The sequence below is a fragment of the Festucalex cinctus genome, chromosome 17 (genome assembly GCF_051991245.1).
Source record: "Festucalex cinctus isolate MCC-2025b chromosome 17, RoL_Fcin_1.0, whole genome shotgun sequence".
Taxonomy (NCBI): Eukaryota; Metazoa; Chordata; class Actinopteri; order Syngnathiformes; family Syngnathidae; genus Festucalex; species Festucalex cinctus.
The window spans coordinates 10,965,979-10,990,433 of record NC_135427.1 but is presented as its reverse complement, the minus strand read 5'-3'; the positions used below and the strand labels follow the sequence as shown (position 1 = coordinate 10,990,433).

The window sequence follows — 24,455 nt, the reverse complement described above, 5'->3', positions numbered from 1 at the left end:
TCGACAGAGAGACTTAGCACTCTTTTTTTTCTGCCATTAGGCAGCGACAGCACTGGGGTTATTTGCTTCTAAATTCCATTAAACTGAATTGAAGCAAGGCCTTATTAAGAGATTATGGCAGGCAGGAGGCTGAAGCCATCACTCTTCCACCTTGGTGGTTCTTCTCAGCCTCAAGCAGAGCGCAGAGGCGACTCGTTTAACATTCCATGCGCGCACAGCAAATAAAACACTTTCTTCACTCGTGTGGAGTAAGGACAATTCGTTTATTGTTGCTGTCGGACGTTGACGTCCAAAGATGAATATCTGACGATTCAGCTTTTATTATTATATTATTAATTTCTTCTGTGACAAAGTTAATATTTACATTTTTTTTTAATCAAAGAAAAAGCATTGTGTGAAGACAAAGGAAATGTAATATTCTGTTTTTATAAAGTGTACTGTCATGACTAGTAGGGATGTCACGATAAGGGCAATATCGTGATATCGTGAAATTAAAACTGCCACAATATCGTCGTCGTCATGTTCACAATATTTAAAAGGAACACATCTGTTAAAAAAGTCAGGTTGATTTCCATTTGTGCAGTTCTAGCACCCTCTAGTGGCTGGTTTATTAGTGCAATTTAATTTTCATTAGGGATGTTTTGGCCTTCTATGTTTAAAATGTATGCAAATTGTCAGATGAAGGGGAACCCAATTTGCTTGTGAAGCGATCAATGTGCCTCAATATTGTTATTAGAGATTGTAGATGATTTATATGCATTGCTGTTATGTACAAAAGCACAATATTGTGCTTTATTTTTTTTTTTTTTTTTTAATATTGTGATCTTTTTTAAATATCGCCAACACTCCCACAATATCGTGATAATTATCGTATCGTGACCTTCATATCGTGATAATATCGTATCGTGATGTTTGGATATCTTTACATCCCTAATGACTAGTATTAGAGTGTTGATGTCTTTAAGGGGGCGTGGTCTAAGTGAAGTTGGCCAGTTGTTTCAATGTGAGTGTCTGGATGTGAGTATTCTCATTTTGTATTTGTCTATTTGCAGACTCGGGTCAATTTGTGGAGGCCAAGATTCAAAGCAAACATGGTGGAGCAGCATTTAGCTGTTATGCTGCAGGCAAATGGAATAAGTTGCGACAGAGTAAGCCCCAAATATTAATTTCACTATATAGTTTCTTTCTTTCTTTGCTTTTAAATGTCTTGACATTCTTTGCTGTCAATGTCCGTTCTTTTCGTGCTTTTAATTAGCTACTTTTCTTGCTTTTCGAACATTTTCAGCTGTTTGTAAATGCTTATGTGTTTTGCATTTGGTTCTGTGAAGAACATTGAGTGGCCTTGTGTATTTGCCCTGTTCAATAAATTGACAAAACAATGGCTTGTGACTCAAATAACTCTTATGTTGGAGCACTCCTAACTCAGATACAACTGTATTTTTGGAACGTATATACAACTGGTGATTTTCAACTATTGGTGAAAAACTGAGGGAAAAAAAGACAGAAAAACAGTCAGTCATGAATAAATCTCATCATAACAAGCACTTTGGAAATGTCCGGGCGAAAAAAAAACTGTACTAAGATGACAAAAGCTCATGTTTTTGTTAAATATAAAACAGATAACAGCATGAGGCCACGTGTCTCCCACTTGAAACTTCATATTGGAAATAAATTGAAACATGATGCGCGATCATCCGCGATGAAAGTAACTCCTCGGAATGTCAACCTCTTTTCAGCCAAGGATCAGATAGTCAGGAAGTGATCAGTTCGTGTGTGAGCGCAGACGGAAATGGGCCACAGAAATCCGACGATCCCCTTGATGGTTCCCATTTTTTTTTTTTTTTTTTCTGCCTGGCGTCTCGGATGTGGACTGGAGTGGGCGAATTGAGACTTCAGCGAGCCAAGGAGTGTGCCAGGACATCCACTTAAGAATCCAGCGCTTGATCATCTTCTACTTTCAAGTCACACAAATGGATTTTTTTTCTCTTCTTTTACAATTCATTCCGCTCCAGTTATGTGCAATGAAGCAGCACGTTTAATTTAAAATGAGTTTGTCTTGCCTCAGCTTGATGAAATGTCAAAAGCTGTGCTGATTAGAGGAGGGAATGCTCCGCGGATCTTCTCGCAAACTCCTCTACGTTTTCTCCATGACAACAGTTTGGAGAGATGGTAAACTTTTTTTTTTTTTTTTCAGCTTATCAGGTGCTCGACTTCCCAAAAGGAGAGAGAGGAAACTTTCCCAGGCTTCCAGGAGACGGAGTGGGAGGAGATGGAGAGGAAAAGCGGATCTTGAACACTTCCCAGAGACTCCATGTGTGTGCGGCCTGCCTAAGGAGAAACACACACACAAGATTTCTTTTGGAGTCACCTGCCAACGTCCAAAACTCAAAGCTCTTCCCCTGCCTCTCCCTCCCTCTCCGCATTTTTCACAGGCTGAGGCATCCATGGACCGTCTGGCTCCGCCGCTCTCATCAGCGACTTGGAGAACTTTGTGAACTCTGCCGAAGAAAAGCATTGGATGGGACGCGGCGCGGCGGAGGGCAGCAGCAGCAAGGCTCCTCGGGAGTCACCAACTGGAGAGTTAAACAACACCCCCTTGCATACCACCCCCTCCCCATGACGGGTCAGCGCCCCAGCCTCCTCTTCCCCCTGGCTCTGCTGGGACTCCTGGCAGGACTGGCCGACCTCAGCCAAGGTTCCGCCAGTGACGACGAGGACTACTACATGCAGGAGTTGCTGACGAGGGAGCAGTACGCTCGGGTCCAGATGCCCGAGGGGCCCGACGAGCGCGAGCCGCCAAGGCAGTACAGCAAGAAGGCGGCCAAAGGGAAGGGAGACGGCGGCAGGCAGGCAGGTAAAAAAAAAGCGAGACTGATGTTCTGCGTGTCAGTTCTCAGCAGGGTTGTAGTTTTGGAATTTTCATTTTAGTTTACTTTAATTTCGATTTTGAGTTTTGTTTTTTAAATGTAGTTTTAATTAGGTTTCAGGGTGGTTCTGCAGTTTTTATTTGTTTTATTTATTGATTTTTTTTTTTAGTTTAGTTAGTTTCAGTATTGGTTGTTTGTCTCTGCGTGCCCTGCGATTGGCTGGCAACCAGAAAAAAATTGTAGCCGATAGGAGCGACATCATCTGAAGATGCTTTTCTATTGGCTGCTGCTAGATGACGTCACTTCGTGACACACTTTCAAACGTCCTTATTCCTGTAAAATAAATATAGTTAAAATCACATTTAAACTCATTCCCAAAGGTTCATGTATTAAATTAAATTATTAAATTATTAAATTACCAAAGATTAAAACAAAGGACATTTTTGCTAAAATTATAGTTAGTTTTAGTTAGTTTTGTAAACATAAAATGTTGTTTCAATTAGTTTTATTTTTTTTAAAAGCATTTTCGTTTATATTTTATTTCGTTAATTTTTTTTTTTTTTGAATTTTAGTTGTAGTTTTTTTTCATTAGTTTTCGTTAACTAAAATATCCTTTATTACACAGTAAATTTTGTAGACTACATTGAAAAAGATGATGTTCAGTCCCAGCCTAAACAGAGAAAACTTTATACTTGGAAGAGTAAAATATTCAAAATTAAATAAAAAAAAAAAAAAATCATAGAACCTTCAGGTTGGGAGACAGCCAACCTAACCACTGACCCATACCGCTCCTACTCTGTGTCAGGTAGAATCCTTGTATCATTCCATTTTCGATCTCCTTTGGGACACAATAGCAATATGCTAGCTAACATAACAATTCTAGCATAGCTCATGTGGTAGAGTGACCGTCTTCCATGCTGAATGCTGTGAAATCGTTCTTCAACCCTTGAGCGGTTTATTGTTGTTGTGTGTTTTTTTAATATTTTACTCTCTTTCAAGTGTAAAAGTATACTCTGTGTAGAATGGGACTGAATAGTCTTTTTAAAGTAAAATTTACTCTACAAAATTTACTGTGTAGGATTTTGAGAGTCGGTTAGTAGATCAACAGTAAAGTGAAGGATGGCGGTTTGTCTCACTCAAGAAACTGAAAGCCTCCAGCTAAGTTAGGATGGGTTTTAGTTAGGGTTAGGGTAATGTAGTGTCTCAGTATGTTAGAATACAGAGTTAGGTTTGAATTGGGATTAGAATTTGGGTTAGGATTCAGAATTAGCTTTCCACGGCTAGCATTAGCGTAAACTCATTTTTTACAAGTTTACTGATTTGTCCTAGTCTTTTACGCGGCTTGATTAAGTCAGACAGCGAGTTCAGGTTTGGCGCTGAGTTTCAGCGCCCTCCGGGAATTCAGCGGACAGCTTAAATCAATTGACAACATGATGGATGTGCTGGGAAAACGTACTCAACAACAACGTCCGCCGCACTCCACTGCGTATACATCCATCAAAGCTTTGCGGTTGCTGCCAAGTCAACTCTACGATTTCTCCCCCAAAATGTCGGAACAATGGCATAGTGTTGTCGGCCTGAGGTGAGGGACGCATGAGTTTGTGCGTTGACATTTAGCTGTTTATGTTGAAAAGACACTGGATAAATAAAGGAAGCGTTAAAGACCGTGTATTATGGCATTACGCGGCACACAGTAGCACGCGGAGCTCTACTAGTGCTTTAAGTGCTTCTGTCGACGGGTGTCAGTTAATGAAGAGCAGCTGTGTACACAACCTGACTTCACGTTTCACCTGTCTGTCTGCTTCTTACATCTAATCCACTAGATGTCAATCTCGGTGATATTTAAGTACTTGAATGCAAGTATTTCCTGACAGCATCTCACCCCGTATAATGTACGTTTCCCTTCGACACGCTAATCCAATAACCATATCTCCTCTATGCATCTCGAATCGGCTGAGTTTAACTTTCTGAACTCGCGTTTGCGGCCGCCGATGATGACCTGATGCGTGAGTTGGCGGATAAAGACTTTCAGATGTGCAACGGATTGTTATCACATGGGTGCACTCTTGACGTTTAGCTGAATAAGAAAAAAAAAAAGAAAAAAGAAAAGAAAAATGTTCCCCTCATTCCATCATCAGTGGAATGCGACTCCCCGGCCCATTCGTGCCTCTCGTGGGGTGTTTGATGGATGAGAATCCGGACTATACCCTAGTTGAGGGTGTGAGTAAAATGCTATTGTCAGTCTATGACTGCAACAGTTTCAAACAATCAACCCGTCACAAGCATTTTAATTGCTTTTCCTTTCTCTTTGATAGAATTCTGCCATTTAAACATGAAGAGAACGTAAAAAACGTCAGCAAATCTGCTCACCTGCCAATCTACATTACTCCTTTAGACAAATCGTCCAACAAAAAAGCGGAGAACAAGAAGGGAAACCCAAAAAGCCCAAACGGAAGCTCAGAAGGAGATGGACAGCCGACACGATTTAAAGACGGTAAGTGGAAGAAATGATTTAACTCTTCCATTCAGTTCATTATAAATAATTCTTTTCAACGTCGAGAGATCATTGAGGGTAAATCTGAATTCCCCAAATTGTCAAGAGGACAGAGGACAGAAACTTAACAGTGCAAATAAGCCGTCACTTGTAACAACCTGTAAAACAAAATGCACTTATGTATGTAAAAAAAACAAAACAGATCTTGTAGAGTTATTAACGTTTCATGTTAAACCTCAAGTTGCTGCCATTCACCATCCACTTGCAACAAAAAGAGCTAACTGCTAAATTAGCAAAGCGACCCCTAAAATGGCTGCTTCAACCCAAAATGGCAGACTTCCTGTGTCCTTTTTCAGCGTTATTTCTTGACACTTTTTTTTGTACGTCTACTTATTAATGATAGACCGGTCTACCAAATTCCACATTGCTATTTTCCAAAATCTTGCTAGCTATGTTATTACTAGCATTGTGTTTTATGGCAAATTGTCAAACGTCACTCCCATACTCTGCTTACACCGCATTAATTGACCAAAAATCAAATTGAAAAGACTGATCGTCACTCATTTGTCTGATGTGAGGTTCCAGTTTGGTAGCATTGAGACAAAATCCCGAGGTTAGGTTGAGTTTATCTTTGAAGAGCCCCTGAAAATGAGCAAAATGACCCTAAAATGGCCGCTTTATCCCAAAATGGCAGACTTCCTGTGTGTTTTTTTGCGACTTTTTTTGTACATTTACTCATGATAGACGTGCTCACCAAATTTTGTTGCTAAGTGAAACAGATTTATTTGCTTTAAAGCTTTAATCTAGAATGAACACAGCTTCAAATTTGGTGGGGGTTTTGTGTACTCTAAATGGCAATTTAATTGCCCAAATTATATAGAGTACCCAGCCAAAGTAAAGCCAAATTCTACTACGTAGTACAACAGTAGCTTCAGTGTAAGATGGGAAAACAAACATTCTCTTGGAGTTAAAAAAATTTCCTTTGGAAAGAGCATTCAGGGAGGGAATTATCCCTGAAAAGGAAATGTCTTGCAATAAATAAAACTCTCAGAGGTGAAAACAGAGAGACATCCTTTTAAGTGAAACCAGATTTTAGATTAAAAAACTAAAAAATAAACAAATGCACACACGCAGGTGTATGTATCTGTATCATGTAGCTATGCTAATGATGCTAACAGCACATTAGCCGGATGTTAGGGACCAACTTTAGGCCAAATCATTTAGTTTGATTTCTGATGTGTCTGACCAAGATAAGGTCGACTTCACAGTTATGTAGAGAAAGTTTGACATTTCCACTCTGCGTTTCGGTGTTGAATTAAAGGTGGCGCTGATATGACCGCCGCACGCTAATATCAAACGTTTTAACGCCACCTCGTGTTACTGTTTGCCGTCAGGGCTGCATCCGACTTGCGAGGCCTGGAACGTCCGTTATCTTGTTCGTCGCTCTCCACGCCGACCAGATGTTTTACCCCTGCACGGTTCTGCCGGAGGATTACATACAGATGCTGTTAATGATTTAAAGCTCTGCCGCAGACCTAAAGCCTGGTGGGCCCGCTCAGGGGCTCTTAATACGTTATGATCGTTACTCCGTTCAGACAAGCCTGTATAGCGGATTCCAAGTGGATTTTTATATGCAGTGTTTGACATGTTTTTGGCGGTTTTGAGCTGCTTTTAGTCTTTGGCCTTGCCTTTGGCCTTCAGATCTGTTATATGGTTATTTCGACGACTACTTGTTGTTAACCAATGTAACTTTTGGGAGAGAATTTCTCATCATTTCATTTTAAGCTGTGCAGGTTTTATGGTTCCTCCATAATGCCAAGAGAGAGTTAATGAAAATTAATGAAATAACTAAAACTAACATTGAAAAAAACTTTGAGGTGGAAAAGTCGTTTGGCAATTGTAGTTTAACTCTTTTACTGCCACACGTTATTAAAAAACAACCCCCAATGCCAGCGGCTTTCGAGCATTTTAACTCATTTTTCGAAGCAAATTTCGAAGCAAACAGAATATTGTGTTCTTTTGCTACATTACAACATGGCTACCACATGAAAGATCGCATTCCATTCTTTCATTAGGAAAAAAATATATTTCTACCTTATTCCGTTCTTTAGTTATCACCATTTGAAAATAGGTCATTTGAGTGACATTGAGCGAAAATTGAAAAGAAAAGTTACATTTTCTCCACAACAGTGACTTTGATACTAAGATTTTTTGTTTAGTGACGCTCCGTCAAATTAGGTTTAATGTTACAAAGGCTTTGATCATTCACGTCAGCCTTGAAAACGTTCAATTTCATCAGATTGCGTCATGTTTCATTGTCATTCGCAGCTCTAGTTAGGGCCCGAGCAGCTACCGCTGCCATCTGCTGGCCATAGTTAGTGGGTGTTTTTTGATTTCACACCTCATTGACCCGGCTGCACTGCACTTGGACGTTGCACTGACCACTGATATATTTAAAAAAAAAATAAAAAAAAAAGTTGACGTCACTTAACGTTTATGGCGGCATACATCGTGATTTTACTAAACGTTATTAAACGTTTTTTGGCAGTCAGAGTTAATACCTAGTGATTTTTTATTTTTAATCTTGCAGGCTTCAAATAATATTAAAAATAATAAAACTATACTAAAATGAAGTAAGTATATTGTGGCATTTGGGACATGATTGTCCGGATTTCGGCTTGATTACATTTTCCCACACTAGTTTTACAGCAGGAATCAATTTAGCTGGTGGCACAAAACCTAAATTGTCTCATTGGATGGTAGAGTTAGATGTTTATCTTCTCTCAAAAATGAGGGCACATTTTGGCTGGTGTTAGGCAAGCGTCCACATCCACAGTGCTCATAAAAAAAAAAAAAAAAAAAAAACTTTTCTTTGTCTGGCTGGTCTTCTCAGATCTTACATCACACTTGAGCGGGAAAAGCTCAGAGAAAAATTTCTAGGTTGGCCCCAACTCTTCCTCTCTTCCATCGCCATTATGGTGCCTAAAAGACCATCCAATCGTGCACTTCTTTTCACGTTTCTCTTCGCCTCTGCAAGTACTTAATGGCCGACGTCGGCTCCAAACTCCACTTCCAGCTGCAAAATGAAAACATTCCTCCATCATGTGCAGCCTTTTTTTTTTCCCCCCCTCCGGTTTTTATTGTGGCTGTAGTTTTCCAAAAGAAGTGCATCCAGCACATTGCCTCAACCATGCCTGTCTATTAATGTAGTCGAGTCATTGGGCACTGGCGAAAAAAAATATGGCATTCTCAGAAACAGAATGAAAATTGCTTTTCTGGGAGACAATAAAAGGAACCGGCATTACCACATTATATGTGACGATGGATGAAACTATAGAGATTCTTCTACGCCAAATTTATTCAGATTATATTCAAAAGAAGTGTCAGGCGATTAAAATATTTAATCGCAATTAATCACATTACTTAGTTAACTTACGATTAATCGCAAATGTTCTAAATGTACAATAAGTTTCATACTCTTGTTCTTGTTAAAGGGATACTTTACTTATTTAGCCATTTTTGGCAGTCAAACATTAATATTTTGCCTATAATAAATTTGACATTTTCATTATTTTTCATGTACAATTAGTACCTTTAAAAACACATTTTGCAACTTGCTGTCGACTGAAAATGACGTCACAAGGGCTCAGGTAACCAATCACAGCTCAGCTTGTGAATGTCACATGACCAAACCTAGAAAACAGGTGAGCTGTGATTGATTACCTGAGCCCTTGTGATGTCATTTTCAGTCGACAGCAAGTTGCAAAATGTGTTTTTAAAAGTATCAAATTACTTATAGACAAAATATTAACTTTTTATTGCTATAATGTGCTAAATAAGTGAAGTATCCCTTTAACATAAAAGTGGGGGAAAATAGACTATAAACTAATAGAAATATGGCTGAATCTTTTAGTCATTGATACAGTAATTTCATAATTCATAAAATTGAGTTAAAATTTAAAAAGATGCATACTGGACTGTAAAAAATGAGTATGATATTGATTTGTGTTTAGGTTGTTTTTCTGCCACTAGATGGCAGATTTGCATTTGTAAGACATTGGTGACAGCTCAGTGCATTTTTCTTTTCATATTAAGAGCTATCTAATCTTTAGATTGAAGTAACTTGTGAAATCTGCACATTTTTTAAATTGTAAAATACTTGATCTCACTCTCCATAAATATATGCATTATTATTATTATGTTTTTTACTAATTTTGACATGGACATGGCTGCTGCGTTGCGACTGGAAATCCCTCAGGTCAGGCTTTCCAAGTAACGGCGTTATCGCGCGTTGAAAAAAATGAGTGGCGTTAAAGGAACTTTAAATCAAAATTAACTTTTGACACCCCCAGTTATAACACAAACTTGAATATACGTACAGGAACATTCAGAGACACAGTCAAACCTCCTCACCTTATTGCCACTTTACCCAGAATGCCCTCCCATGGGATTGGAGACGCTGAAGATCGACGACTTCCAGCTGCACGCGTCCACCACCAAACGTTACGGCCTCGGCGCGCACAGAGGTCGTCTCAACATTCAGGTGATGCTAGTTCTCACATGCTTGAGAATTGAGTGGTACGGAAGCATAGTAAGAATTTTAAACAGTTTTTAGGTGTTTTATATGCTACAATGTGTTTCAAAAATGTTTTGATAAGTTTACATATCTTTAAAGCAGAAAAGAGGGCTAAGTACGCCTCGCTAGCCAAGATGTTAGCACGTTAGCATCGGTTGAATTCGCCGTCCATCTGGAGTAAAAGCTGCGCTGCGGTGCCCCCCGCAGGCCGGCCTCTACGAGGACGACCTCTACGACGGGGCCTGGTGCGCCGGCAGGGACGACCCGCTGCAGTGGCTGGAGGTGGACGCCAGGAGGCTGACCAAGTTCACGGGGGTCATCACACAAGGCCGCAGCTCCCTCTGGTCGTGAGTACACACGCACGCACGCACGCCGAGGCGCAGATGGTCACGCGGCGAGGATGAGAAATGTCCGGTAGCGCACGCTCGCTTTGAAGGAGGACCGACGTAACATCTTCAATACTTTTTGAGTCATAGATAGATGGCAACATTGATATTTGAATCGTATCGTAAAGCCACATCGCAATATCAATATTTGGTCCCAGCCCTGCTGAGGTTACCCAAGTGTACCTAATGAAGTGGCCTGGTGAGAGTTCTTTGTGCCATCCAGCAGGCAGCTGCAGAGGCTCCCGGCTGCCGTGACACAGGCGGCAACAATCTAGCGGGATATTTGTCAGATGATCCGTAACGGCGCCCCCTTGCAATATCACAGCAAAGACAAACACATGGCAGCAGCACTTTTTAATGCAATTGTTCTGCTCAACAACAATAGAAGAGAGCAGAGCGTACTGAAGGGCTACATTCGAGCTCGGAAAGGGGCACATTTGACTCATTGAGCCATTTTCAGCAGTAAAAAGTTACATTTCTGCAGAAAATGGCTCAATGAGTCAAGTATAGCTTAAAAAAATGTGGCAAGGAAGTTCTAAACATGTTTGAAATTTTTTTGACGACAAGAAAAACTGATTGTGACCATTACAAGTGTTGGCAAATGTCTTTGCAACCGTTTGCGACCTTGAACGAACTCTGACGAAAAAGCAACATTCGCTCTTTGCAAAGACTCGCAAACTTTCACCGCCCAATGGAATAAGTGCTTAAAACTCATTCAAATACGTTTTGTAAAACTTGGTCTTTATTTTTTTTAAATCTTTTTTTTATTTTTTATGCTAGAGCATACAGAATACTTTGCTATAGCTTCTGACATGAAGAGGTCGCTTAAAGCAATGGTAGTTATTACAAAAACGGGCAGCAGCTGGCAGCAGAGTATAAGAGATCAGCCAGGGCCATGTTGCAACAAGCTCTTTTTGCCAGTTTTCACCAGGAATCTGAATAATGATTAAACTCAGCTATAGTCTAATGCTAATTGCTGCAAAACCGAAACAGATAAAAACATACTTTTTTTCCCCTGATGAAACAAGAGACTGTAATCTTTCATTTGGTAGGTTCCGTGTTTTTATAGCAATCGAAGCCAATATTCTGCAGAGCTTGCAAAATCTGTCAAAATCCAGTAAAACAGCCGGGAGGGAATTCAGGGTGAGTGAAAATGGTTGGGAGTGAATGAGTTAAATGCTTGGTGGGCCGAATTGAAGAACGGTTGGGCCACAAGTGGCTTGCAGGCCCTACTTTGCCCAACCACGGAATTGTGGCTCACATTTGTTTTGCGATAGTATTCGACAAGTTCGGATCTTAATTGGAAATAGTGGCATCGACCTCGTGAGGCTCTTCTTGGAGGCTCGTTGCGTGCTGCTGTTTGCACCATCCGAGATCCACGTACAAACGCACCGAAGCCTGAGACAGAATCTCTCGCAATTAGCTCTGTGGTCCGTGTAGCTGGTCTAGCTTGCGCCTTCTCCTCACAACGGCGCCTTAATTAGCCGAGCCGGGAATTCCTCTGAGGCGGGACCGGCCGGGCGCTGATGTCTTTATCTGTGAGCGTAGGAATGTCTGCCAACCTGCAGCTAGCTCGTATGGACACTGCAGCATTCCGAGGCATGATGGGACAACATTGACCTACTTTACTGTCAGATTCCAAATCTTCGTGCTCTGAATTTGTCAAAGTTTTAGCGCGGGGCTTTGTTCAGTACTTTTAAACTACTTTCGGGCATTACTTGACTGTTGATGGACTTCGTTGAAAAAGTCACATATGCACATCATGATTCGTTTACTGATAAGTTATCGAGCTTGTTAGCAAGGTTATGCAAAAACAGCATAATATCTATTTACAGTTAGTTAAGTGGTTAACAAAATGACACACACAAAAAATATGTTTGGTAGTCTAGTTTCAGTATTTTGTCACTTTACTACTAATGAAAATCAAAGCTAGTTTACTAATTGGCATCATATGCACAAACAACACGTCACAGTCTAGTGAATAGTTTTGTCTTTTGTTTTGGTTAGTTTGCTAGTTTGATTGTTTTTTTTTGTTTGTTTGTTTGTTTACAGGAGTACAACAACAAAACTTGATTGACCAATGCAGATATGTTTACGCGTAGTTTTGTGCTTGTTTGTCTGTTTGTTCAGTAGTTTGTTTCTTAGCAATGTTACGCAAAAACAACGTAACATGATTGTCAAATGAAAAGCAAAGTTTCAACGTTTGAGTTTGTTAGCAGCATCAGCAAAAACAATATAAACTGACTGATCAATCAAATTAGTTTGCTATCACAATAATTTGCTTGTTAATTAATCGCTGGTTGTGGTTGTTGTTGTTGTTTTGCTAGCATGTTTGTTTATGAGCAGGTTTAATCTGTTAGTTCACTAGATAGCTTATTAAGTCATTAATTTGCTGTTTTGTTTGTTACTTTGCTAGTTTGTTCGCTTTTTGGTCCGTTAGTTTGCTCGTTAGCTTAATTTGTTTGTATTTTAGTTTATTCTTTCTTTATTCCAGACTCAGTAATAGAGTAAAAGAACAATAAACAGAGAATATGAGAAAAGGAAGAGGAAAAAAAAAAAAATAATAAAAAATAATAATAATAATAATAATTTTACCAAAAATAACAACAATACTAATTATTAATTACACCAAGCCACAGTGATCAATGTAAAACATACAGGCATGCTCGCCAATGGTTCCACTGTCTGGAATAATATCGACAAGAAAACTGTGCACAGGTTTGACCAAAACATTGATTATGTCATTTTCTGACAAACCCGACAACTTATTAAGTCGTTAGTATGTTTTCTAGTCGTTTAGTTCACTGATTATTAACATTAGTTTACGAGTTTATTTGTTGGTCTTTTTGTTAGTTGGTTAGTACGCTACTATATTTATTTGCTAGTTAATTCGCCAATTTGTTTGTTGTTTGCAGGATTATACACAAACACCAGTGAAATGTCAAATCACGTCAAATTACACCCTAACAATATGTAAGGGTTATTTTTTATTTTTGGTTTGTTGTTGTTGAACAGGAGCGACTGGGTGACCTCCTACAAGGTCATGGTGAGCAACGACAGTCACACGTGGGTTACGGTGAAGAACGGCTCCAAGGATATGGTAAGGAGGAAGTTTTGTTTTGGCACTGCAGGAGAATCGGCAAAAATGATGTCTGCGCTTACGCGCAGGTTTAATGAGCTGTGAGTTAACAGTAAACACGCGCGACCCTTGAGAGGAACGAGAAGCTCATCTCAGATCTCGCGGCCATCAGTGACTCTCATTATTGATCCTATAAATGTGATTAAGTGGCTCTACCGTGCCCTGATTAAGTCGTGTCGCAAGGGGAGTCATTCGCCCTCCGCCATAAGCCGCCCACTCCTGAGTCTTTTTGTGCCAAATGCCAAACGCCACCATTTGTCTTTCTAAATGCCAAAAGGTGCGATGGGCGTAGGCGTTAAAAACTTGAGCACAGTAAACCTCCGAAAGTTTAATGACGTCCAACGAGAAGTGTGTGAGAGCGGCCACGACGACTACAGGACTTTTGACTTAATGAGATTTCTTGCAGTACAACTGTCTTTGATGGATTATGCACTGTACGTACAATCAAATGCACTGCAGTCTCCTTGGAAGTTTCCCAAAGTGCTCATAAATTATCGAGTGTTAGCATGTGGGCCAAATTACAGCCCATGAGAGCATTTTGATCTGGCCCAATGTGTTGGTCGGCTAATTTAGTGGTTTGTTTGTTTGCTAGCAGAAATAGTTTGTTTGGTTAGTTAGTTTTGTTCACAAACAACATAATATCACTGGCCAATGACAACCAAAGTTAAGACATTCTTTGTGTAGTAGCATTTTTGTTAGTTTTTTAGCAAAACAACAAAAAAGATGGCTAGTTCATTTTTGGTATGAATGAATTCGCCTGTTAGTTTGTTAGCAGGATTAGCTTGTTAGCTCACTAGGATAAGCTTGTTAGCTAATTACTTCACAGGTTTGTTTGCTAGATAGTTGATTAGGTTGGTAGTTTGTTCATTCACTAGCTAGCTTGTTAGTTCATCAATTCGCTATTTAGCTTGTTAGCTCATTAGGTTATTACCGGGCTGTCTCGTTCACCAATTCGCTTGTTATCTCTTGAACTGTTGTGAAAAATCGAGTAGTTGTTTACCCTGTTGCAGTTAGCAGCTTTAAGCAACATTCTACACAATAGAAAAACTGTTTGCCACTCCCTGATATCTAACAATTGAATGTGCCTAATGTGTCCTCCTGACTCAGTATCTTGTTTGCCTCAGTAGATCTTCAGAGGAAACCGAGAAAAGGAGATCCCAGTGCGCAACATTTTTCCGACTCCTTTGGTGGCTCGCTACATCCGAGTCAACCCTCAGTCCTGGTTCAACAGCGGCAGCATCTGCATGAGGGCCGAAATCCTCGGATGCCCCTTGCCAGGTGAGTTGGGATCACCGTATGTCGCCTTGCGATTGTTGCCAGGCAGATTTCGAATGGACATGTATTTTTACCCCGCAGACCCCAATAATTATTACCACCGGCGCAATGAGGTCATAACGACCGACGAGTTGGACTTCACGCTTCACAGTTACAAGGAAATGAGGCAGGTCAGTCACACACTGTGCGGTGTGTTAGCATGTTCACTCTGTTGTAAAAGTAAACAAATACCGAAGTACAAATTATTCTAACAGTCATGTTGTGTCTATATTTCTGCCAAATATTGGAATCAGCCTCAATCAAAATGATGTTTTTATGGACTGTATTATTTAACTATTTGAATACAGCTCTTGAAACAGGTACGAGTATTCATGTAGTGAGGAGAACAGCTGCGTAGGTCACCATGCACATACAATTACAGTGATTAAGAAGCACAAGTGCGTCTGAGGTGCTCACAGTGTCCCGACCGGCTGTCGTGTACGACGGTGAACCCCTCTGGTGCGAGCCCGGCCATGTTTTTTTGATGTGGCGCCTTGAAACGCTCCAGCGTCGCGATCAAAGCCAACTAAATGGGCCGCGTCCTTCTTGGCTCTGCTGCTTCAAGGGGAGGCCCTGGCAAAAGAAAAGGAGGCGCTATTTTTAAACCCCTGGAGCCTTTTCACCTCCTCTTCTCCACCCAGCCGCTTTGACATTTCTTTTGAGCGCGCAGGTAGCTGATAGCGCGCCTTCGCCTTCGCCTTCAACCTTGCCGCTTTCACATAATGCGCTGAATATGGCCCATTGTGGCTTCTCCAATAGAGAACACCCCCACGCCGTAGTCATGATTAGCGTAAAAAGATGAGAAATTACCTCATTTGCTGAAGAGGCAGAATAAGAATGTGGTTGAGCATTTCAAGATGAAGGTGCTTCAGTACAAGGAGGCCAAATTTCGAATACTTGTCAAGTTAAGTATTCTTTAGTTCAACGTGTTTCTCTTGGCTGCATTGTTTCCAATGTATTTTTTTGTCCAATCAGATCTCATCCTGTGTGTTACCATGTCAATCTAATCTGCCCAGTACTGCTGACCGATGCAATAAGTCTGTTTAAGCCATCAGATTTAAAATCAGCATTTTCTCATCCTCTGATTGGTTTGTCAGAGCAAAAATTGCAAAAAAAAAAAATAAATATTAAAATTTCAGTCATGTTCGACTAATAAAGAAAACTTTATTAGTCGGTTTTCATGTTACGTTTGGGAGCCTCTGTCCCTGGTTTAATGGAATATTGTTGGAAATCAGTTATGTGGTTTTATGGTGAGATGATAGGACGTTGTCATTAGGGAAAGACCGATTATAATAATCATATGCGCGATAATAGATCCATATAAAAAAAAAAGTGTTAACTTCAGGAAAATAATTAAATTTCCAGAGATGCTGCTGGCTCTGCACCTTCTGTTTTTGGCTGATATTAAAGCTAAGATAAGTAAAATTTTAATACAGTACTTCAGATATTTTTACATTTTGGAAAACTTTATTTACTGTAAAAAACAATAGGGAGCTATTAAGTTTTTATTTAACTTTTGATCCCTTAACTTTTTGTTACATTTTTAAAACAAAGATGTCTATTGACTAAGATTTTTTTTTTAAACTCCAGTATTTAACAAACCCTTAAAGTTGTTCATTAAACATTCTTACATTTTTTTATTTTTTTTATTTCAGAGCTTGAGTTTGTTTGTTTTGTTTTTTTCAAATTTTGCTGCCAATATTTTCCCTTTTAGAAAATGAACATCGGCTCCAAATATCGGCTATCGGCGTCCTTCAGTATCGGCCCTGAAAAAACTATATGGGTCTATCTCTAGTAGTCATGTTTGTTTTGTTTATGCACAGATGATGAAAGTGGTCAACGAAATGTGCCCCAACATCACTCGCATCTACAACATCGGCAAAAGCCACGGCGGCCTCAAACTGTACGCCATCGAGATTTCCGACCACCCGGGGGAGCACGAAGTGGGTGAGTGTGTTTGCACCTGTTTAGCGAACTGCTCATAATTCCTTCCGAATGAAAAAAGGTCAAGGAAAGCCTACTTGAACAGCTGAACTTTGTGTGGTTATTCAAAGGCACTTAAGACTTCTTACTTCTGTCTCTGCCATTTACTCTCCCGTTTAACGGCTTTGGCGTCCAGGTGAGCCGGAGTTCCGCTACACGGCCGGTTCCCACGGCAACGAGGTGCTGGGTCGCGAGCTGCTCCTCCTGCTGATGCAGTTCATGTGTCTGGAGTACCTGTCGGGCAACCAGCGGGTCCGGCACCTGGTGGACGAGACCCGCATCCACCTGCTGCCGTCCGTCAACCCCGACGGGTACGAGAAAGCCTTTGAAGTGGTAGGTCCGCCGTGACTGGTGGGTCGCGCGATTTCTCGGCCGGAAGGCGAGGGGGACGTGCGGGATGGCAGGCCTGCAAATTGTCACCTTTAATCAAGCAAATGGGATTAATGAGTGACAGAACAGAACACCACCAAGGTGAAATCTGCCAGACTGTATAAAGGGAAGTAATTTCAATCTAGGTTGTGGGTGGGCAAAATATGGCCTGCGGGCCATATGTGGCCTGCTCCTGTCTTTAATCTGGCCCAACGAGCATTTACGGTATCAAGAGTTCCGTATTAGTTAAACAAGTTTATTTTTTTCCCCCATAAAATTCTTAAATTAAAATATGTTTATTCAATTTATATTAATTTAATGCCATTAAATAATTTTCTAATTTTTGTGCGTGTCTAGGGGGCTGTAAAAAATTTGCATGTACATTGAAATAATTGCATAAGTCAATAAATTAAAATGTATTCATTTTTAATTTTGAAAAATGGGAATGAGAATTATTTTATTTTTAAAATAAAGTACTTTACATTCACATTTCGAACATTTTTTAACATTAATAATCAAATGCAGCCTTGTAGGTCAAGAGTTGGTCATGATCCCTGACTTTTTGTTTTGTTTTTTTAAGGGGACAAAACACAAATATATTTTAAATAATATAATTTTCTATAGTGTAATAAAAATAAATAACATTTAAAAATTACCTCTTTAAATAAAATGAAATAAAATAAAATGAGCAAATAATATGTGCAATTTAAATGCTATATATATTCTTTTGGGGGGGGGGGGGGATCTTTAAATTAAGCAAATTTGCATGTACAATGAAATAATTGCACAAGTCAAATTAAATTTTGTTAATTTTTAATTTTTTAATTAAAATTTTTTAGAGTAATAAAAATATATACAATTTAAAAATTACCTCTTAATAAAAAAGTATAACGTACAATTTAAATACTATATATTTTGTTTTGTCATTTGAAGGGTTAATAATTACAAATTACTAAAAAAAAAAAAAAATTACACTTTTGATCATATTTTTTGACAATATTTTTTTTTTTTATATACAATTAACACAAAGTCACACCGTTTTTTAAACTACTTAAACGAGATCTAAAGTCATATTTTTGAGAGGGGGGGCAAAACAATTATGAACCATACCGTAAAAACAAAAGTCAATAAATAGAAAAATGGATGAAGATTGTCCGTCTGGATGAAAAAGATGGCAGAAAAACATTTTCAATCTACCGTAATTTTTTCCGGTTAACTTTTAAATTGCTACCAAATCCAGATCAAATCTGGATTAAACATTTCTATTTCAACCATGTTTACACAGAAAAATATCAAACTGAAAAAATATTAAACCCTCTCACCCACATAAAGCTCATGTTGTCTCCATGAAACTTGAAGGTGTGTTCGTCTTCCTCGCGCGCAGGGTTCCGAGCTGAGCGGCTGGTCTCTGGGCCGGTGGAGCAACGACGGCATCGACATCCACCACAACTTCCCTGACCTCAACTCCATATTGTGGGAGGCCGAGGCCAAAAAGTGGATCCCGCGCCGGATGGCCAACCACTACGTGTCGGTTCCGGAATGGTACCAGTCCAAAAACGCCTCGGTTAGTTTGGATTTTGCAGAGTAGTTTGGTCTTGGTGCTTTATCTATTGTGGTTTAGTTTCTGACAAATTTCTACTTCTCTTTCCACATTTTTACACCCATTCAAACTATTCCGAAATTCCTACTTTTACGACAAAGGCACATTTTTCATTTAAATAGTAACTTTAATTATTAAGTTGCTGTTCATCGTACTATGGAACTCTCAGGAACTATTTTTCACATTCCGTATATCAAGCATGTCATTTAGTTTGTTAAAAGTGACAAGCTACTCTGTGACTCAGAATCCTGAGTTGACTCCCCCAGCTCCAGGTTGGCAAATCCCACAGCGAGGGGCATCCATGCCGAGAGAGGATTTGGGTGGGGGTGGGAGTTGGGGGTGGGGGGTATTGCACGTGGGCGTAGAAGCGGCGTCTATTTCGGGAGGAGCGGATGCGCCGTCGTCTGCTAGTGACAAGCGGAAATAGAATCCTGGCGTCTATAAAAAGCTCATCGGCAGCGTTGTGACGTTTTCTGATGTGAGTCACGAGCAAGGGGGGGGGGGGTCCCAAAATAGCTGCTGAGGTGCTAGGACACCCGGCACCTCGGCATCAGGATCAGAGTGCTGTTATCACAAGGCTGCAGGAGACATTTTAATGCATTTTGACATTATTAAGTCAAAAAGAGCATTCATCTTCATCAAGGATGACACATAACAGCTTAACAAGACAATATTAAGCATGACAACTCTTGTGTATTTTTTCTAAAAAAAAACAAAAAACAAAAAACAAAAAAAAAAACAAAAAAAAAAACAAAAAAAAAAGATAAACTCAATCAAAATTATTTAGGCACCGTTTGTCCTGCATATCATTTCAAGTCTGCAAAAAAAATAATAAAAATCTTAGACCTACTCGCGTTGTAGACAGTATCGGGCAGTATAAGACCAGGTCACATGCAAGACATGTCTGCCATCTAGTGGTAAATAATGCTATTACAACTTAAAACAAGTCGACCCCTGCATGCTGGTATCACAGATTCAAAGATCCCACCCTTTTTTATCACACAATATATATATTTTTCTTATTTTGGATTATTACCGTTTTTTCCCGGGATTTTTTTTTATACTCCAATTCCTGTCATTTTATTGGAAAATATTTATTAACTGGTTTTTTTTTGTGTCTTTTTGTTGTTTTTTTGTAAAAAAACAACAACAACTTTCTCTCCAAAAAATAAAAAATAAAATAAAAAATTGGGGTACTGGAAATTAATCACGTCTGCCATCTAGTGGTAAATAATGATATTACAACTCAAAAGTACAATCGACGCTTATAAGTTAGTTAGCAAGTTGATATTTTTTGTCATTATTTTAATACTATTTTAGCCCATCTTTTTGTGGAAAACGTGTATTGAATTTGTATCAGCATTTTTCAAGAATTTTTGTGGTTTGTATTTTTTTCTGATTTTTTTTTTATCACCATTTAAAAAAAAACAACAGAAAATAAGCTTATTTTTGTGGAAAACCGCATTTTTAATCAGCATTTTTTGAAGAATTTTAAATAACAACAAAAACAAAATTTAAAAAAAAAATTAATTAGGGGCCACACTCACAGTTGCCCATCCCTGCTTTAAACCCCGCCTACTTTCTGAAATCCCACCCCCCTGCGTACCTTGCTGCAGGTTGCCGTCGAGACGCGCGCGTTAATCACCTGGATGGAAAAGATCCCCTTCGTGCTGGGCGGCAACCTCCAGGGGGGCGAACTGGTGGTGACCTTCCCTTACGACAAGACGCGCTCGCAGGGCGCCACCCGGGAGCAGACGCCCACGCCGGACGACCACGTGTTCCGCTGGCTGTCCTTCGCCTACGCCTCCACCCACCGCCTCATGACGGCCGCCAATCGGCGGGTGTGCCACAGGGAGGACTTTGCCAAGGAGGACGGGACCATCAACGGCGCATCCTGGCACACGGCGGCAGGCAGTTAAGTGACCACATTGGAAAGCTCAAAAGTATTGGGACACATCAGTCATTATACAGCCATCACTTGTTTCCATTGTCCCAATACTTTTTTTCATCATATGATGGAAGGATGACACTGTTATGGAGACGTTGATGTGTGGCGTGTTGGCAGGTATGAACGACTTCAGCTACTTGCACACCAACTGCTTTGAGCTGTCGATGTACGTGGGCTGTGACAAATTCCCTCACGAGAGCGAGCTGCCGGAGGAGTGGGAGAACAATCGCGAGTCTCTTCTCGTCTTCATGGAACAGGCAAAAAGCAACACAAAAACAACACACACGTAAAACCCACGCGCACGGGAAAAAAAATAACAAACACCTGACTGTGAGGCAAGATGGAGGTAATTTGAGGGTTTCTTCAGCGAGTCTATTTTCTAGTAGCATGTAGTTGTCCTACTAGTGATGACAACGAGCATACTAGTACATGGACCTTAGATGAATATCAAGTATCGAATAAATGCTCACGGAAGGTTACTCCTCACAAAAACTCAATTTATCGGTGTTCCAGGTGCATCGTGGGATCAAAGGCATGGTGAGGGACCTGCAAGGCAACGGAATAGCCAACGCGACCATCGCCGTGGAAGGCATCAACCACGACATTCGCACAGGTACGCAAGCACCATTGAAGCTTTTTATTATTTTTTTTTAATTAATTTTTTAACCATTAAATAAAAATGATGATGATAATGCCTTGAAATAAATGCGGCCTTCAAAACCAAAAGTTTTGTATTCAGAGCGTGAAATTGAATGCGCTAAAAAAGTACATTAGCCATATTTATTCAGGAAGTAATTATATTTAAGTCAACACTTCTCACTACAAATGTATGCTTTTTAATTAAGACAGCTGCACGTAAATAATGATTCCAACTCCAAAAAGTTAGAGCTAAACAGGCCTGAAGAAGCACAGAGTGAACTAAAACTGATTTTTTTTAAAGTTTTTTTTGCCATTATCAAAAAAAACAAAAAAAAACACTTTTTATACTGATTTTTTTGTGAATATTGAAATGTTGAATGTAAAAAAAAAATCAAAGAGCAATGACTTTCAATGATATGTAAGGTTAGTGAAATATATGGATGATGTGAAATGGTATTGGTGAAAACTGTGGGATGATATTGAATGCCTGGAATGATGTGGAATGACTTGTAATGATGATGATAAAAAGATGTGCAATATGTTGGTGAAAAATGTGGAATGTTTTTAAATGATCTGGAATGATGTGGAATAATATCGAATGATACAGAATGATGTTGAATAGTATGGAATGATATGGCACAGTATTGGTGGAAAAGTGTGCAATATTTTGGTGAAAAAATGTGGAATGATGTGGAATGCTATTGTATTACTTGGGATGATATTGAAAAGGCTGGAATGATGTGGAATAACAGAATGATAATGGTGAAAATGTGCAATATGTTGGTGGACTTGTGTAATGATATTGATTGATATGGAATGATGTGGAATAGTATTGGTGGAAATATATTGTTGAAAAATGTGGAATGATGTTGAATGATGTGGAATGCTATTAAATTACATGGAATGATATTGAAAGGGCTGGAATGATATAGAATAACATGGAATGATAATGGTGAAAATGTGCAATAAATATGTTGGTGAAATATGTGGAATGATATTGAATGCCTAGAATGATGTGGAATGACTTGTAATGATGATGATAAAAGATGTGCAATATGTTGGTGAAAAACGTGGAATGTTTTTAAATTATCTGGAATGGTTTGGAATAATATTGACTGATACAGAATGATGTTGAACAATATGGAATGATATGCAGATTTGGTGGAAAAAGGGTGCAATATTATGGTGATAAATGTGGAATGATATGGAATGCTATTGAATTACATGGAATGATATTGAAAGGGCTGGAATGATATAGAATAACATGGAATGATAATGGTGAAAATGTGCAATATGTTGGTGAAAAATGTGGAATGATATGGAATGATAATAAATTAGGTAGAATGATATTGAAAGGGCGGGAATAATCTGGAATGACATTGGTGAAAAATGCGCAATATGTTGGCAAAAAATGTGGAATTTATATTAAATGATATGAACAGTATAAAAATATGTGGAATGGTATGGTATATTTGTGAAAAATCTGCAATATAAATATGTAATTTTGGGAATATGGGAATTCTGAAAATTGTTTACAAGGTGAATTAAATGAGCTGAACGTTTAGAATATTGAATGACAAAGTTAATTTGTAAAATGAATGGGGAATTTTGGAGTGAAAATGTGGAATTGTGAAAATTTTTGGAATGAGAAAATATTTTTTACTCATTAAATTGTATATGCCCACATATAATGCTAACACAAATCCAGAATGGTAATCATTTCCGTGCGCCCACTCCAGCTGCTGACGGGGACTACTGGCGCCTGCTGAACCCGGGCGAGTACCGAGTGACGGCGAGGGCGGAGGGATACAGCATGGTGAGCAAGAAGTGCGAAGTGGGTTACCAGATGGGGGCCACCCGCTGCGACTTCACGCTGGGCCGCACCAACCTGTCTCGCATCCGCGAGATCATGGAGCGATTCAACAAGCAAGGCGCCGCCGCCTCCGCCAAAGCGCCCGTCAGGCAGCTGCAAGCCCGACGCTTCGCAGACAGACGGCCGGGGACTTAACGGAGAAGTGCGGACGAACTTTAAGATCGGAACCAGAAGCTAAGATGCAAAGTGATGCTAAATTGTTGTTGAAAATATCTAAAAGTAATAATAAGATTCTCAAAGGCAAATCTATATAATGCAGTGAACCCCCATTGACTGCAGGACGAAAATCGTGAATATGACGAGAATATATAAGAACACGTATCAAAACACCAGATTTGAAATATTTCATAGCACCTGTTGTACAGCTCAACCAGTTAAAATGGATCTCTGACATCGATAGCTGCTAGCTTATGCTATCTTAATAGGAAACAGGCTAATGAAATTAGCATACGTGTGTATAATGATTTGCAAAATGATAAACCGGGGGAACAATGTACTGTGTATAATATACTCGTCACAATTCAAAAAAACTATGTAAATAATAAGACAATACAGATTGCCTGAGCATCTAATCTCATGTATGTACATAGAGGACCTGTTAAATTATGTAAACAACTAAAGAGGCAATGCAACACATATTCGCATTACTTCCCATGAAATAAAGTGCAATTACTCCAATTAAGATGCTGTTTGGATTTTCATTTTGCTACTCAATGGGACTATTTAGAATGTAGTGTATTTTCAATTTCACAAATTATTAATGTTGACATTTTTGTGATTTCATTCGGAGAACTTTTTGTAGTCAAGTTAAAGAAGAAACGAGACTGTAAGATTAAAAAGCAAACCCTGTAAGCCAAACGTATCATATTAAAGACAAGACATTTTGAGCCCTATTTTCATGAGTATATTTTTTTTTCCCCATTAAAACCCTGACGTATATGATCTGACACATGCATTGCACGGATAATCCATTAGAGGGCAGTATCACCCATCTGATGGCTTTTCCAGCGACCTTGCAAGATCGCCCCAATTGAGAAAGGAGACACATCTGTACTTACTAATAGTGGGAAATGTTCTTTCGGTTTTTCGGAAATATTAATATCTTTGATATGTCTGTTATTTATTATATTTTTGACAGTTACAAATGTACGAATTTAAAGCATTGTGACTGGATGTATCAAATATGACACAAATCAAAAGTCATGTGGAAGAGATTTGGAAAAAAAAAAAGTTTGTTCAAAAGGACCAATAAATACTCTATTTCCAA

The 24,455-nt window shown here is 39.3% G+C and overlaps 1 protein-coding gene across 1 annotated transcript; it reads left to right on the top strand.

Moving 5' to 3' along the window:
- Window positions 1–2,142: 2,142 nt before the first annotated feature.
- On the top strand, window positions 2,143–23,866 carry LOC144004800 (inactive carboxypeptidase-like protein X2). Its single transcript, XM_077502340.1, has 15 exons — window positions 2,143–2,313; window positions 2,433–2,854; window positions 5,263–5,361; window positions 9,795–9,904; window positions 10,145–10,284; window positions 13,339–13,423; window positions 14,590–14,740; window positions 14,819–14,907; window positions 16,600–16,723; window positions 16,896–17,092; window positions 18,513–18,692; window positions 20,345–20,642; window positions 20,794–20,933; window positions 21,190–21,289; window positions 23,055–23,866. Coding segments are annotated over exons 1-15 (2,406 nt in total). The 5' UTR covers window positions 2,143–2,311; the 3' UTR covers window positions 23,324–23,866.
- The last annotated feature ends 589 nt before the right edge of the window (window positions 23,867–24,455 follow it).

Bases quoted from the DNA above. Each gene is read 5' to 3' on its own strand.
- LOC144004800 (XM_077502340.1), top strand. The intron at 10,285-13,338 runs GTGAGTACACAC...GTTGTTGAACAG, and splicing joins GGCCGCAGCTCCCTCTGGTC to GAGCGACTGGGTGACCTCCT. The intron at 21,290-23,054 runs GTACGCAAGCAC...CGCCCACTCCAG, and splicing joins CAACCACGACATTCGCACAG to CTGCTGACGGGGACTACTGG.